We start from the raw sequence: 14,932 nt of genomic DNA, 5'->3' as shown, positions 1-14,932 counted from the left end.
CTTCATATAGACTTCTCAGGAGGCAGGTAAGGTGGTTTGGTATTCCTATCTCTTTAAGAATTTTCCAAAGTTTATTGTGATCCACAAGTCAAAGGCTTTGGTCAATGAGGCAGATGTTTTTCTGGAATTCTCTTGCTTTTTCTATGATCCAGCAGGTGTTGGCAATTTGATCTCTGGTTCCTCTGCCCTTTCTAAATCCAGCTTGAACTTCTGGAAGTTCTTGGTTCATGTACTGTTGAAGCCTAACTTGAAGCATTTTGAGCATTACCTTGCCTGGAGAATCCCAGGGATGGGGGAGCCTGGTGGGCTGCCGTCTATGCGGTCGCACAGAGTCGGACACGACTGAAGTGACTTAGCATAGCATAGCATTGCTAGCATGTGAGATGAGTGCAACTGTGTGGTAGTTTGAACATTCTTTGGCATTGCCTTTCATTGGAATGAAAACTGACCTTTTCCAGTCCTGTGGCCACTGCTGAGTTTTCCAAAGTTGCTGGCATATTGAGTGGAATACTTTCACAGCATCATCTTTTAGGCTTTGAAATAGCTCAGCTGGAATTCCATCACCTCCACTAGGTTTGTTTGTAGTGATGCTTCCTAAGGCCCACTTGACTTTGCACTCCACGATGTCTGGCTCTAGGTGAGTGATCACATCATCACAGTTATCTGGGTCATTAAGGTCTTTTTTGTATAGTTCTTCTGTATATTCTTGCTACATCTTCTTAATATCTTCTGCTTTTGTTAGGTCCATACGGTTTCTGTCCTTTAGTGTGCCCATCTTTGTGTGAAATGTTCCCTTGGTATCTCTAATTTTCTTGAAGAGACCTCTTGTCTTTCCCATTCTATTGTTTTCCTCTATTTCTTTGCATTGTTCACTTAGAAAGGCTTTCTTATCGTTCTTGCTATTCTTTGGGACTGTGCATTCAGATGGATATCTTTCCTTTTCTCCTTTGCATTTTGCTTCTCTTCTTTTCTCAGTTATTTGTAAGGCTTCCTCAGACAACCATTTTGCCTTCTTGCATTTGTTTTTTGGGGATGGTTTTGCTCACTGCCTCATGTACAATGTCATGAACCTCCGTCCATAGTTCTTCAGGCACTCTATCAGATCTAATCTCTTGAATCTATTTGTCACTTCCACTGTATAATCGTAAGGGATTTGACTTAGGTCATACCTGAATGGCTTAGTGGTTTTCCCTACTTACTTCAATATAAGTCTGAATTTGGCAATAAAGAGTTCATGATCTGAGCCACAGTCAGCTCCAGGTCTTGTTTTTGCTAACCGTATAGAGCTTTTCCATCTTTGGCTGCAAAGAATATAATCAATCTGATTTCAGTATTGACCATCTGGTGAGGTCCATGTATAGAGTCTTCTCTTGTGTTGTTGGAAGAGGGTGTTTGCTATGACCTGTGCATTCTCTTGGAGAAGGCGATGGCACCCCACTCAAGTACTCTTGCCTGGAAAATCCCATGGACAGAGGAGCCTGATAGGCTGCAGTGCATGGGGTCGCTAGGAGTCGGACACAACTGAGTGACTTCACTTTCACTTTTCACTTTCATGCATTGGAGAAGGAAATGGCAACCCACTCCAGTGTTCTTGCCTGGAGAATCCCAGGGGCAGGGGAGCCAGTGGGCTGCCGTCTATGGCATCGCACAGAGTCGGACACGACTGAAGCAACTTAGCAGCTTAGCAGCAGTGCATTCTCTTGGCAAAACTTGGTTAGCCTTTGCTCTGCTTCATTCTGTACTCCAAGGCCAAATGTGCCTGTTACTCCAGGTATCTCTTGACTTCCTACTTTTGTGTTCCGGTCCCCTGTGATGAGAAGGACATCTTTTTTTGGTGTTAGTTCTAGACGGTCTTGTAGGTCATCATAGAACCGTTCAGCTTCTTCAGCATTAGTGGTTGGGGCACAGACTTGGATTACTGTGATATTGAATGGTTTGCCTTGGAAACAAACTGAGATAATCAGCATCAGTCCTTCCAATGAATATTCAGGGTTCATTTCCTTTAGGATTGACTGATTTGATCTCATTGCTGTTCAAGGGACTCTCAAGAGTCTTCTCCAGCACCACAGTTTGAAAGCATCAATTCTTTGGCGCTCAGCCTTCTTTATGGTCCAACTTTTACGTCTGTACATGACTATTGGAAAAACCATAGCTTTGAATATACAGACCTTTGCTGGCGAAGTGTTATCGTTTTTCTGCTTAGGGCTTATCAGGTGTGACTTTGGAAATTCGATTAAAAAAAAAAACCTGTGTTTAGAACTCTTTTGTTTAATCTGGACTCATGATAGAACAGATCATCTAAACACTTTCTTCATTAAGATGGCTATGATATTTTTTCTAAATCAGCCAGCAGACATTTATCATTGAAAGTACAGAAAAAAGGTGTACCTTTTGTGTCAAGAGCAGATTCCCAGAGCTTTGTGCAAAGGTGGGTAGCCCATGGTTCCCGTCTGCCTCCAACCCTGCAATTCTATGTTATGGACTATCAAGGCAAATCAGGACTGATTTTTAAAGAAGATGAACAGTCTATTAGCAAACACAACTAAAAATTATTTTTTGAAACTAGCTTCAAATGCTAAAGGAATAAAAATTCATCCTTTCATTTTTCCCATCTTTAACCATTAGCCTCTGTTTTCAAATTTTTAAAAATGAAAAACATTTTGTTTCTCCTTTTTGTTAGCATTCCACTATATAAAAAGTATTTGTTGAGTATAAAAATTTATCCTTTCGTTTTTCCCATCTTTAACCATTAGCCTCTATTTTCAAATTTTTAAAAATGAAAAACATTTTGTTTCTCCTTTTTGTTAGCATTCCACTATATAAAAAGTATTTGTTGAGTACCTAGTATGTGTGGATTATCTACTATGAAAATGATCTTCAGCTTTCTTTCTTTTTGCCCTCCTGCTGACCTTGTCTTTCTGCCTTCTTGGTTTTGTTACTTCTTTCCATCTTCCCTTGCTTTCTTCCTCACTGGTGGCTCACTGTGTGTTGCCAGGAGGGTAAGAGGGATGATGATGTGGCTCCTGTGCTGTCTTCCAAAAAGCAAAACTATATTTATATTTATAGTGTATTATCTAATTGTTTCTACTAGATAGAAAGTTCTTCATACTTCTTCAAATCTGTCTCATCTTTTAAACTTTCCCACTGCCTCACTTATGGCTTTATGGATGGCAGACATTGTCTTCTTCATTAAATTGAAAAGGAATGGCATGGAAGCCATTAGCTTTCTAAGAGCAAGAGGTTGAGAATGAATTTGGGAGGGGAGGCACAAAAATGTGCATGGCCTCAGATCAGATGACAATCCTAATTCATCTTCAGAGTTTCTGGAAGAAAGTGATATTTTTTAAAACCACTTAACCCTATAAACCAAGTAATAATCAGGGCTTGCATTGAGAAGGGAAATCGATGGTCTGTGAGTTCGCTCAGGTAGAGAAGTCTGATGTGGCTGATAAGAGGTGACGTGTGATGAAGAACAAGGGCTTTAGAAGCTGATGGGTTTGATTTGAGTGCTGGCTCCTCTCCATCTTAGCTGTGTCACCTTGGGAAAACTACTTCTGTTCTCTGAGATGCATTGCTCATTAATGGAGAAAATGTTAATTCTAAAGATTATTGTAAACATTTAAAATAGTATATTAGGACTATCTTATATTACTATTAGTATGCCTTTCCTTTTTCACTACTCCTTCAAAAATTTAGAAAACATATCTGCACTTTTAAAGTTTAAATTGTTCTGGTTTGGGACACTGCCAACTTGATGGAATTATGACAATGTGGAAGGAAGCATTTGCTGCCAAAATCAGCAGAATCAGAGTGATTCTGTTCACTCTGATTCAAATACCGAGTCAGGATTATGACTCAATATTTGAGAGCCTGGCTGCCTCACCTTCTCGTGTAGTCCAGCTTAGGTTAAGAAGAGCCTATCTTGGAGCTGTCCTTCCAGTGCCCATACTTGAAAAAGAAATTTGTAAAGCATCACTCTTTGGTGGAAGTTGGTTCTTTTTTTTTTTTTTTGCCTTACCACTATCTCAACTCCTTCATGGAAAAAGCTAATTTTATATCATTAAAAAGCTAATTTTATATTATTGAAGAATTTCTTCAATTCTTCAAAAATTTAAAATTTTTTCAGATATCATAATTTCTTTAAATGGTTAGCTGCAGGGAATACAAATTACACAGTTTGCACAATATCAAGAAACTTTATTCTTCAATATACAGAGATTATAGAATTTATTGTAATCTCCTGTCACTCTGATTAGTGTATTCAAAGCATTATTTGAAAGAGACTAGTCTATGCTTTTCTTTCTCCATATTTTGAAAAGAAAATGGAATAACATAAGAATTCTTCTCATTGTTAGCTTTCATTCTCTTTTGATTTTGAAATATGATTTTTAAGCAAGGCTTTTAAATAGCTCCTCACCTGTTGAACTAAGATTATTTATGTTGGCTTGAGAGAAAATACATTTCCTTGATTTTCCTGTGAACCATCTGAGTGTTAGTGCAGCATTAACAAAATTTTGATGAGCTGAAATTTTTTACTTGAATAGTTTGCAAGTCAGTTTTAAGTCAAATTTTCATACTGCTTCATCATCTTATTTAAGTAAAGAGATCATATATTTAAGAGCAGTATGCTTCTAAGAGTAAAAACACCTTTCTGTTTTTTTATTACAGGTAGATAAGTCAGTCTATTTTCTTGCTGTTCCATTTGAGTGACTTAATATTTTAAATGATTAAATCCCAAATTCATGAAATTTTCCTAATTTAACCATAGGCTGGAATTACAACTAGGAGGTTATAAATTTGCTTAGTTAAGGCAAATCTTGTTAAGTAAACATGCAGCATTAAAAAAAATAATTTAAAGGACAAATGCTTTACAAACAATTGGTAACCTTCTAAAAGGATTCACTATGATTTATCCTGAGATTTATGCCTATCTCAGGGCAATTAACATTATGTTTTGGAGAACAATGTTGGGACTCTCATACGAAATTTCCAAAGCATATTGTGTTTGCTTAAAGGCACACCAGTGGGTAAGTGGACAATGTGGTGGGATGAAATCAGACAACCAGCAGGGGAGTAGCAGTCACTGGAATAATAAGACGAGTGCATTGTGGGTCTCCATGGCAACCGAGGACCCCAGCTGATCCTCCGGCCCTCCAGCTACCCGTGGAATAGCCCACCTATGCCAGGTCTCATCCTGCTGCAGAAGTAAGTGTTCTCTTGCCACATTAAACTGTTCCAAGGATTCCAGTTTATGAAACAGCACCAATTACTTTACCTGAATCTAAATCTCTAATGCACTTATCAAGAAATGTTTCTCTAATAAATGTTATCAATTTGCTTTTTTGAAAGTTACATTTAAATGAACAAAGATAAGAACATGGTACCTTTACAATTCATTAAGCTTCCCAGGGTTATTGGTTGTGAAAGTTAGCTGACTTGTTTTCCTGCCAAGTTCCGGGAGCAGTAATGCCCACCTCTCTCTTGTAGGGTTGCTGTTAATGACTTACAACTGTTTCCGGATGCCTTGCATTTTCTATCTGTGTCCTCCTTCTCTTGGCTACTAACTGGCTGTGAGTGCACTGACAATTTTCTTAGTCTCAGTGTGCTTTAGTTTCCCCCTTTATAAAATGGGGGTAATAAATAAACTTACATCATCGAGTCATTTGTTAGGATCAAAAGAGCTAATTAATATATATTAGAAGGCCTTCTCATAGCCTCAATAATATTTGCTATTATCATGGTTATCCCTTTACTCACTTCAGACGAAGTATCTCCTCTCTTAGTTTCAGTATCTTATCTAATAAACTCAGGAGAATTTCTTTTGCTCATTTCATCCTACTTATTTCCACAGAGATTATAGATGTGTGAATGTGGATACATTTCTTAAGAGATCTTTGTGGTTTTAGATCAAGGCTGTATACCCTTGTAAAGTGTTTGAGCAAACGAAAAGATTGAGATTGACTTGGGTTTTCTTGGCACAGCCTTAACCATAGGAGGTAACTAGTCATAGCCAAGTCAGTTACACTGAAGTCGAGGGTCAAATAGTGGACAGACAGGTCTGGTTTACTTATACGAGGGATTAGTTGGGAGCCCCAGTGAAAGGATTTTGACTCTACTAAGACTCTTTAGAGACAAAGTAAGGCTAAAAATAATTCACAGGATTATTTGAGTATTAGGTGTAACATCGGGTTGGCTAAAACATTCGTTTCAGTTTTCCTGTAGGATGTTATGGAAAAACCAGAACAAACTTTTTGGCCAATCCAATATGTGAAAAGCACATAGTGGAGTCCCTAATACTTAGTAGGTACTCACAAATGGTAGCTCTTTGTATTATCATGATTGTTCATACTACACTTAGTAATTTCTTAGCATCACATTTATTTTAATGTGATGGTCAGAATCCTGATGTGTAAATATTTTGTCCCACAGGGCATAGATGTGAATGAATGTTCAAAATGTACTTTCCTCTTCTTTGTGTCTGTTATATAAACAATGCTAATACTGGAGTAGAACAGATTTTGTATTGAAAAATAAGGAACAGTAAATGGTAGAACAAGGAAAAAGTGCTAAGTAGTAAGTTCACTGACACATTTTCCAGCCAAATCTATCTATCTTTCTACCTACCTACCTACCCACCTACCTATTTATCAATCATCTGTTATTTTAAGCATTGAGATAGCTACTGAGTAAGAAAGCAAATGAAATACAAAATACAGAAAAAAAAACTTCAAATTTTTTGGTTAAAATTTAAATAAAATATTTATGACATAAATGATCTATTAGAAAAGATAGGTGCATTGAGGAATTGGATTTGTTACCTGTGTTGGAGGCACTAATTCCAGCTCCGAAGCTGACTCAGAGTTCAAGGCGCTTTTCCCACCGCTCAGTTCTGGCTGAGATCTGTGTTCTGAAGACCTATACGGGGCACATGAAGGAAGTTAATGTATATCGAGAAGCAAATTCAGCTAGAAAGTCAGCCGAAAAACCTGGCTAATTTGGATCACCAAGAACCTTGGTAACAAAGCTCTCATCAGACTTTTACTTGGATGTTTCCATTATAAGGACCACTTTTGGAATACCAGTGGCTGCAATGCGCTAGGTGTTATTGTCTGTGATTGATTTAGACTTCAGTGATGTGCAAAAGGCAAATAAATGCGATACCATTTTTGTTGCAGAAAGTTCTGCCTCATCAAAAAAGTATTGGCTTTTTGGGGGGAGGGAGCTTCTCACAAAGTGTATTAGTAAGATTGAATCTTTATATAGAATTTGAAATGTCATATAAGTGGAGATGTGTGAAGGGCAACAGACCGAAATATGTTGCCCTTCAGGAAGTTTTAAAGACATGGTAAGATTTAGGCAGCCAGTTTTTGTCATGGGCATCCATAGATTATTATTAGTTCATTTTCTGACAGTGATGATTCATAAAGTCAGAACAGGCTACCTGTTTAACTAGAAACACTTAATTTAACTATAACTCATTTAATGGGATCTTCCTGACTCAGGGATACAACCTGGGTCTCCTGCATTGGCAGGCAGATTCTTTACCATCTGAACCACCAGGGAAGCCCCCATTTAATATACACATATATGAAATATACCTGTGTACCTATTTTGAAAGATCAGTTACACATTCAGAAAATTATTAACAAATATTGAAAAATATTGAGTATTGAATTATGAAACTGCCAAAATCCTTATTGGCTGAATTTTTGACAACTCAGATGAAATAATTTAATTTTAGAAGTCACAATAATTAACATTGATAAACAGGGGCTTATAAATGGCACCAAGAATCTGGACTGACTTAGCTCATTGGCTATTTCAATACAGGTGTACATGACACATAAATGGTTATTTTCTGATATTAAAATATCTCACCATAAAAGTTCTTTTGATCCAGTTCTGGATGAGCTTGATTTTCTCTCTGCCATGGGATGCCCCTTGCTATTTCGATCTCCATGAAACTTAACATCATCCCATTTTTCCAGTTGTGTTTGAATGTCTGCTAAGGAGACAGGAAGGTGGTGAGGGGAACAGGGGGAGAAAACGAGGTGGAGAGAGAACAGAGATTGGTTAAGACTGAGAAGTCTTATACAAGTGAACTTTACCCTTCAACCCAGCCCTCCCCTAAAACTTAAGGGCCTGGCAAACAGGAACTCCCATTATCCAACCCCGGTGACTCTGAGACTTATTTCTCACTACTCTACCATTCTTGAGTACTGTGACAATATTTGTATTTGCTTGAAAAAGCATCTTGGTCTATTTGTGCTTCTGCGTATCAGGAAAGCCCTGCCCTTTCCTCCTTACTCTCTCTGATCCATATTTTTCATCTGACAAATTCTTCCTTATCCTTCAAGACTGCTATCACAGTGCTTCCTATAACATACGTTCTATAAACTCCTGGCTGGGTGAGGGGCTTTATGAAGGTGCTAATATGCAGTAACTAACCCAGGCTTTTCTTTATTGCAGCACATAGTACATACATACTTTATTGTAATCATTTAATCATTTTTCTATCTCTCCACGAGACTGTAAATTTACTAAGGAGCAGAAAGCTTATATTATTTATCTTTGTATTCCCAGCACATAGTATAGAACACAACAGGTATCCAGAAAAATGTTTATTGAACAAATGGATAAATTAATTCATAAGCATCTAATAGGTATATAACACAGTGCTAAGTGATTTTATATATCTCCTTTAACCTTCATGACTTTATGGATAAGTTACTAATATGCTCATTTATGGATATTTACTCACCATGTCTCCCTTGACTTTCTGAAATTCTTGCCACCTTTCTTTCTCTTAAGAAAAAGAGCTTAATTGACTGGTTCCATGAGTCAAGGTTAAGACCTCCTTTCTCAGGAAAATGTGCAGTGGAGAGAAGTATGGACTTTGAAGTTAATTAGAGCTTGGCTCAAATTCCAGCTCTTCTTCATACTAACTGGGATCTTGGGCAAATTCTTTAAATTTGAAAACCTGGTTCCTCACTCATTTCAAAGAGTTGTGATGAGTTAATGGGATAATATATGTAAATGATGTAGCACAGTCCTGGACATTGTAAGTCACCAATAAATGGTAGCTAACATTATTGTATTGCAATATTTCCATGTATGCTGCATTTTACTGTTCCATCTGGCTATTCCTAGACCTTGGGTTAGAGTTTTCTCTTTCTAGACTCTCTTCCTCTCTAGACTGAATGGTCCTCGAGAGCAAGATTTGTATCTTATTTTCATTGTAACTCCAGTGCCTAGTATGGTGTCTGCCATCTGTCAAAAACTCGATACACATGGGTTGTATAAGTAAACGTATAAATCCACACCAGTTGCACAAAGTTGAACTCCCCAACTGCTGTTTAATCTAAGCACAAAGTGCGTCCTGCCCAGTTTTCTACATAGACATCAACTTTTCTACTGCTTTGCCCATGGTTTTCACGTCATCTGTAGAATGGCTTTGTATCAAGGCTGCAAACACAGCTATTGCCTTACTTAAGTCTAAGGATGCTGTCTCCGAGCCTCGGAGAGCCTGGCCTCTCTGCTCAGCATCTGCACTGATGAGGTCAGACCCATCAGCCTTTTTCTTGAGGGATGAGGTTTTTGATGAGGCCTCCAACTTCTTGGCTTTGCTTTGGGTTTGAGAGACAGGTTCACTCAAGTCAAGGAGATCTAAGCCTGTAGTCAGTACTGTAAGAGAGAGAAGACATTAAGATAAGCTCACTCACTGCTCTGAAATTCTTTTTTAAAAATAAGCTTCAGTTCGGTGCAGAAGGATTTTGCGTTTGCACTATAGGTTAGAAGCACCGAATTAAGTTAGCTCACCATTGATTTATCAAGACGGTTTGCATTTAGACTGGGAAGCTTGCTGCATGTTCTCCTTTATTTGGCATGGTAGAAATTTGCAGAATAAGACTTAGACCAGTCACACCAGTGATGAAGGTCTGAATGGAATTAAAATGATAAAATTGAATCTGAGTTCAGGTACTATTTACTTGATTGCTTTGCTTTATTTATAAAGTGGTATATTTTAGAGTGAAGTTTTTTCCCAGCATAGAGTCAATGTATTATATTCTGAGAGGTGCTTGCAGAACAGTGATGAGGAAGATTTGGTAAAGTTTCTAAATGTCTTCATATTTTAATTTCAAACTACTAAAGTATCTAGGGTATAAATGAATGTTGCTAATCATCTTTTATTTAATTAAGCAGTTTAATCAGAAAACGGCCTGATGTTTGGGCTCAACTAGAGAGGTATTTCATAATCCATAGTTGATGAATAGGTACACATGGTAATGCCTTTGCTGCTTAATATGCAAATTTAAATTTCAATGTAACAAACCATAAAATGGTTACACTTTTACTTCCCAGCAGGTTGATTACATTGTGTTAAATACTCTAATGAAGGCAGAAATAATAATTTGTTCAAATGCAAACTAGGCAAATGAGAATTAAAAAGGCAAGCTATGTAACTTTTCATTCTTTCTCTTCAAGTGCAAGTAACTGCTGTTTGACTAGCTCATTGTGAGAAATGGAAAATTCCTATTAGAAAAGGTTCCTCCAGCTCTACTTCTCTTTTAGCCCCAGCATCCCAGAGACTGGCTTCTGAACTGGCCTGATGGCTTCCTGACCTAGGATCTCTTTACTGGCTAGCTTAGAAAAGCCACCAAAGTGACAGGGACACTCCTTATGCTAACTCTTTCCAGCACTGTCTATAACAACCTCTGCACAGTTCCTTCTCCTCTTTGATCTCTTGGATTTTTCTCTTGGTAAGAAATGGATCTTTGTTGACATCTCAATACTCTTCCATCTATTTCCCCCTTGCATTCAATGCAGGGTCAGGGATTAATTTAGTTCACAACCAGGATTTCTTTAGTACTGAAGTGTTCTCATGAGCTAGCCATCATATGGGATCCTTAGGATAGGATGTAAAACTTTCTATAATCTTGCTTTCTGATTTCAAGTATAAATCACAATGGTTGGGTGTTAATGGTAAAGTGGAAAGACCTGACTCTGCCACTGCCTAGCTATGTGACTTGGAGTAAGTTTATTGACATCTCTGAGTTTCAATGTCCTCACTTAAAAAATGCAGAATTAAGTCTCTGCATCAGATATGATATGACAATTAAATTATCTAATTTATAAATCAAATGTGTAAAGTACCCAACATACTGCAGGTATTCAATAAATATTATTTCCATTCTTTGGTGGCCAATTTGTGATGCTTTTCTTTCCTTTTCCTTTATCTCCTGTTTCCCCCACTCCCCACTGACAGAAACAGGAAAACACCCCTGGGAATAAAATGGCAGATGAGACAGGCTATTGGCTCTGCAGAAGATGCTATGAAGTAAATTTATCATAAAATGGCCTGAAAGTGTCATCTCATGTGAGCTTATCTTGTCCCAGTCTTCCTGAGATAGGAGTCCCTTTCCAGAGTAAGATGCTCTGAGCCATGCAGGAGTGTTCTGGCTGGCTCGGTGTCTAAAAGTTAAGCACGGCAAGCAGCCAGCATAGGCTCGGATGCCACACATTTCATATCTTTTGAATGTTTAAATAGAAAATTCTAGGCCACTGTTAATGTTGGCGGGGATTCTAGGCCCACTGTGATTTCCTTATAACAGAAGGAAGGAAGTGAATAACAGTCTCTGAAATGCCATATATGCCTTTTTACTAATTGCACAAACAAGAATTAGTCACTTTCTCCTACACTTCTTTTAGAAGAAAATTACATAGGACTTGTCTGCTTGTAGATAGGAAGTACAGTTGTTACAGAATAATAACTGATGAGTATTAATTTAACTCTATCTGTTTCTCACCATTCAGAATAAATGAATTACTCAAAGACTGAATTGTGAATTCAAACTTGGCTCAGTAACATTCTTTTCCCCTCCAAGCTGTCCTCAGCACTTCCTGTGTTTGTTCTGAGGTCTCTGTTTCTTTGTTCTTTTCCCAGCAAATGTGAAACAACTGCCCGGCACACACAAAAGGCTTTATTTGTTCCTCAGTTGATGAAGGGGGTGCCTTGGAAGTTGAATGGCAAGCTTGAAGCAGAGAGAGTCCCTGAGGAACACAGTTTCAAAACCACAAAAGGATGTGTGCAGCCTTCCACTTTCTGAAGAAAGACAAATCTCATGTTAGCGTGGGAGTATGTGAGTATGTGTGTGTATGTGTGTGGTGTGCACTTTAGTTAAGACAAAAATAAAGGGTGTCAGATGTCACTGTTCCATATGGGCTTCATAGATAGCACACCTTGGTATGGAAGGGGGTGTCTGCTCTACTAATTTTCTCAATCTGATTTTGAATATTCTCTTAGGCACATGAAGGTTTGTGTTCCAGAATTTGTGTTTAAATTAAAATAATCACCTGATATATTGTGGAAGTGAAATTGTGTGTGTGTGTGTGTGTGTGTGAGAGAGAGAGAGAGACAAGGGGGAGAGAGAGAGTGAGAGATAGGGGGAGAGTGAGTGAACAATAGTGGGAGAGAGAAAGAGAGTGAGAGAGGGAGAGAGTGAGAGATGGGGAGAGAGAGTGATGGAGAGAGACAGTGAGAAATAGGGAGAGAGAGAATGAGAGATGGAGAGAGAGGTGGGGAGAGAGAGAGAGAGGGAGAGAGTGAGAGACAGGCAGAGAGAGTGAGAGATAGAAGGGGAGAGAGAGAGACAGGAGGAGAGAGAGACAGGAGGAGAGAGAGAGAGGGAGAGAGAGAGGGAGAGAGATGGAGACTAAGAGATGGTGGTGGTGGAGGGTGGAGAGAGAAGGAAACAGTGACTTGAAGGTGCTATGCTGTTGGCTTCAGAGATGGAATATGGGGCCACAGGCCAAGGAATACGAGGTACCATCTAGAAGCTGGAAAAGGCAAGGGAGTGAATTCTCCTTTAGAGCCTCCAGAAAGAATAGAACTATCCTGATACCTTGATTTTAGGATAGCTGATTTCCAGAATTCAGATCAGATCAGTCGCTCAGTCGTGTCCGACTCTTTGCGACCCCATGAATCGCAACACACCAGGCCTCCCTGTCCATCACCAACTCCCAGAGTTCACTCAGACTCACGTCCATCGAGTCAGTGATGCCATCCAGCCATCTCATCCTCTGTCGTCCCCTTCTCCTCTTGCCCCCAATCCCTCCCAGCATCAGAGTCTTTTCCAGTGAGTCAACTCTTCACATGAGGTAGCCAAAGTACTGGAGTTTCAGCTTTAGCATCATTCCTTCCAAAGAAATCCCAGGGCTGATCTCCTTCCGAATGGACTGGTTGGATCTCCTTGTAGTCCAAGGGACTCTCAAGAGTTTTCTCCAACACCACAGTTCAAAAGCATCAATTCTTTGGCGCTCAGCCTTCTTCACAGTCCAACTCTCACATCCATACATGACCACTGGAAAAACCATAGCCTTGACTAGACGAACGTTTGTTGGCAAAGTAATGTCTCTGGTTTTGAATATGCTATCTAGGTTGGTCATAACTTTCCTTCCAAGGAAGCGTCTTTTACTTTCATGGCTGCAGTCACCATCTGCAGTGATTTTGGAGCCCAGAAAAATAAAGTCTGACACTGTTTCCACTGTTTCCCCATCTATTTCCCATGAAGTGATGGGACTGGATGCCATGATCTTCGTTTTCTGAATGTTGAGCTTTAAGCCAACTTTTTCACTCTCCACTTTGACTTTCATCAAGAGGCTTTTGAGTTCCTCTTTACTTTCTGCCATAAGGGTGGTGTCATCTGCATATCTGAGGTTATTGATGTTTCTCCCAGCAATCTTGATTCCAGCTTGTGTTTCTTCCAGTCCAGCATTTCTCATGATGTACTCTGCATATAAGTTAAATAAACAGGTGACAATATTCAGCCTTGACATACTCCTTTTCCTATTTGGAACCAGTCTTTTGTTCCACGTCCAGTTCTAACTGTTGCTTCCTGACCTGCATACAAATTTCTCAAGAGGCAGATCAGGTGGTCTGGTAGTCCCATCTCTTTCAGAATTTTCCACAGTTTATTGTGATCCACACAGTCAAAGGCTTTGGCATAGTCAATAAAGCAGAAATACATATTTTTCTGGAACTCTCTTGCTTTTTCCATGATCCAGCAGATGTTGGCAATTTGATCCCTGGTTCCTCTGCCTTTTCTAAAATCAGCTTGAACATCAGGAAGTTCACGGTTCACATATTGCTGAAGCCTGGCTTGGAGAATTTTGAGCATTACTTTGCTAGCGTGTGAGATGAGTGCAATTGTGCAGTAGTTTGAGTATTCTTTGGCATTGCCTTTCTTTGGGATTGGAATGAAAACTGACCTTTTCCAGTCCTGTGGCCGCTGCTGAGTTTTCCAAATTTGCTGGCATATTGAGTTCAGCACTTTCACAGCATCATCTTTCAGGATTTGGAATAGCTCAACTGGAATTCCATCACCTCCACTAGCTTTGTTCGTAGTGATGCTTTCTAAGGCCCACTTGACTTCACATTCCAGGATGTCTGGCTCTAGGTGAGTGATCACACCATCATGATTATCTGGGTCATGAAGATCTTTTTTGTACAGTTCTTCTGTGTATTCTTGCCATCTCTTCCAGAATTACAGGATAATAAGTTTGTGTTGTTTTAAGCCACTGAATTTGTAGCAGTTTGTTACAGCAATAATAGGAAACTAATACAAGCTGGTAGATCAGTGGTCCATACAGGATTCAAACACAGTTCCATCATCCCCAAGCCCATGCTCTTCACCACTCTCTAGACTTTATGTGAACTTGGAGGCAATGTGCTGACTCCACTGATGTGGCTTTGATTGGTTTTTGTTTAGCTAGCAATTATTTGCCAGTTTGGGTAGTCTGAGGGCATAAATAGTTGGCAATCTCAAAAACTTTTTTGTTGGATAACTTAATTCCATTGGGTGGAATTTCCTAAAGTTAGAAGACATAATATATTATACAAGTTTTGTTTCCATCTATCTCAAGGACACTTGAT

The 14,932-nt window shown here is 39.0% G+C and overlaps 1 protein-coding gene across 12 annotated transcripts in view; it reads right to left on the bottom strand.

The window, feature by feature from the left end:
• The window catches only part of PEX5L (peroxisomal biogenesis factor 5 like), a 314,349-nt gene that overhangs the window by 136,851 nt on the left and 162,566 nt on the right, over window positions 1-14,932 (bottom strand). For 9 of the 12 annotated variants that reach the window (XM_027540356.1, XM_027540363.1, XM_027540359.1 and 6 more), the window contains 3 exons: window positions 9,490-9,684; window positions 7,879-8,005; window positions 6,819-6,915 (listed from right to left, as the gene is read on the bottom strand). In XM_027540356.1, the coding sequence (XP_027396157.1) occupies window positions 6,819-6,915; window positions 7,879-8,005; window positions 9,490-9,684 (419 nt within the window). The remainder of the gene's footprint in view (window positions 1-6,818; window positions 6,916-7,878; window positions 8,006-9,489; window positions 9,685-14,932) is intronic. The other 3 variants (XM_027540357.1, XM_027540348.1, XM_027540355.1) reach the window with 1 other exon arrangement.

The sequence above is a fragment of the Bos indicus x Bos taurus genome, chromosome 1 (genome assembly GCF_003369695.1).
Source record: "Bos indicus x Bos taurus breed Angus x Brahman F1 hybrid chromosome 1, Bos_hybrid_MaternalHap_v2.0, whole genome shotgun sequence".
Taxonomy (NCBI): Eukaryota; Metazoa; Chordata; class Mammalia; order Artiodactyla; family Bovidae; genus Bos; species Bos indicus x Bos taurus.
Note: the sequence above shows the minus strand (reverse complement) of the source record. Positions and strands in the feature narration are given on the sequence as shown.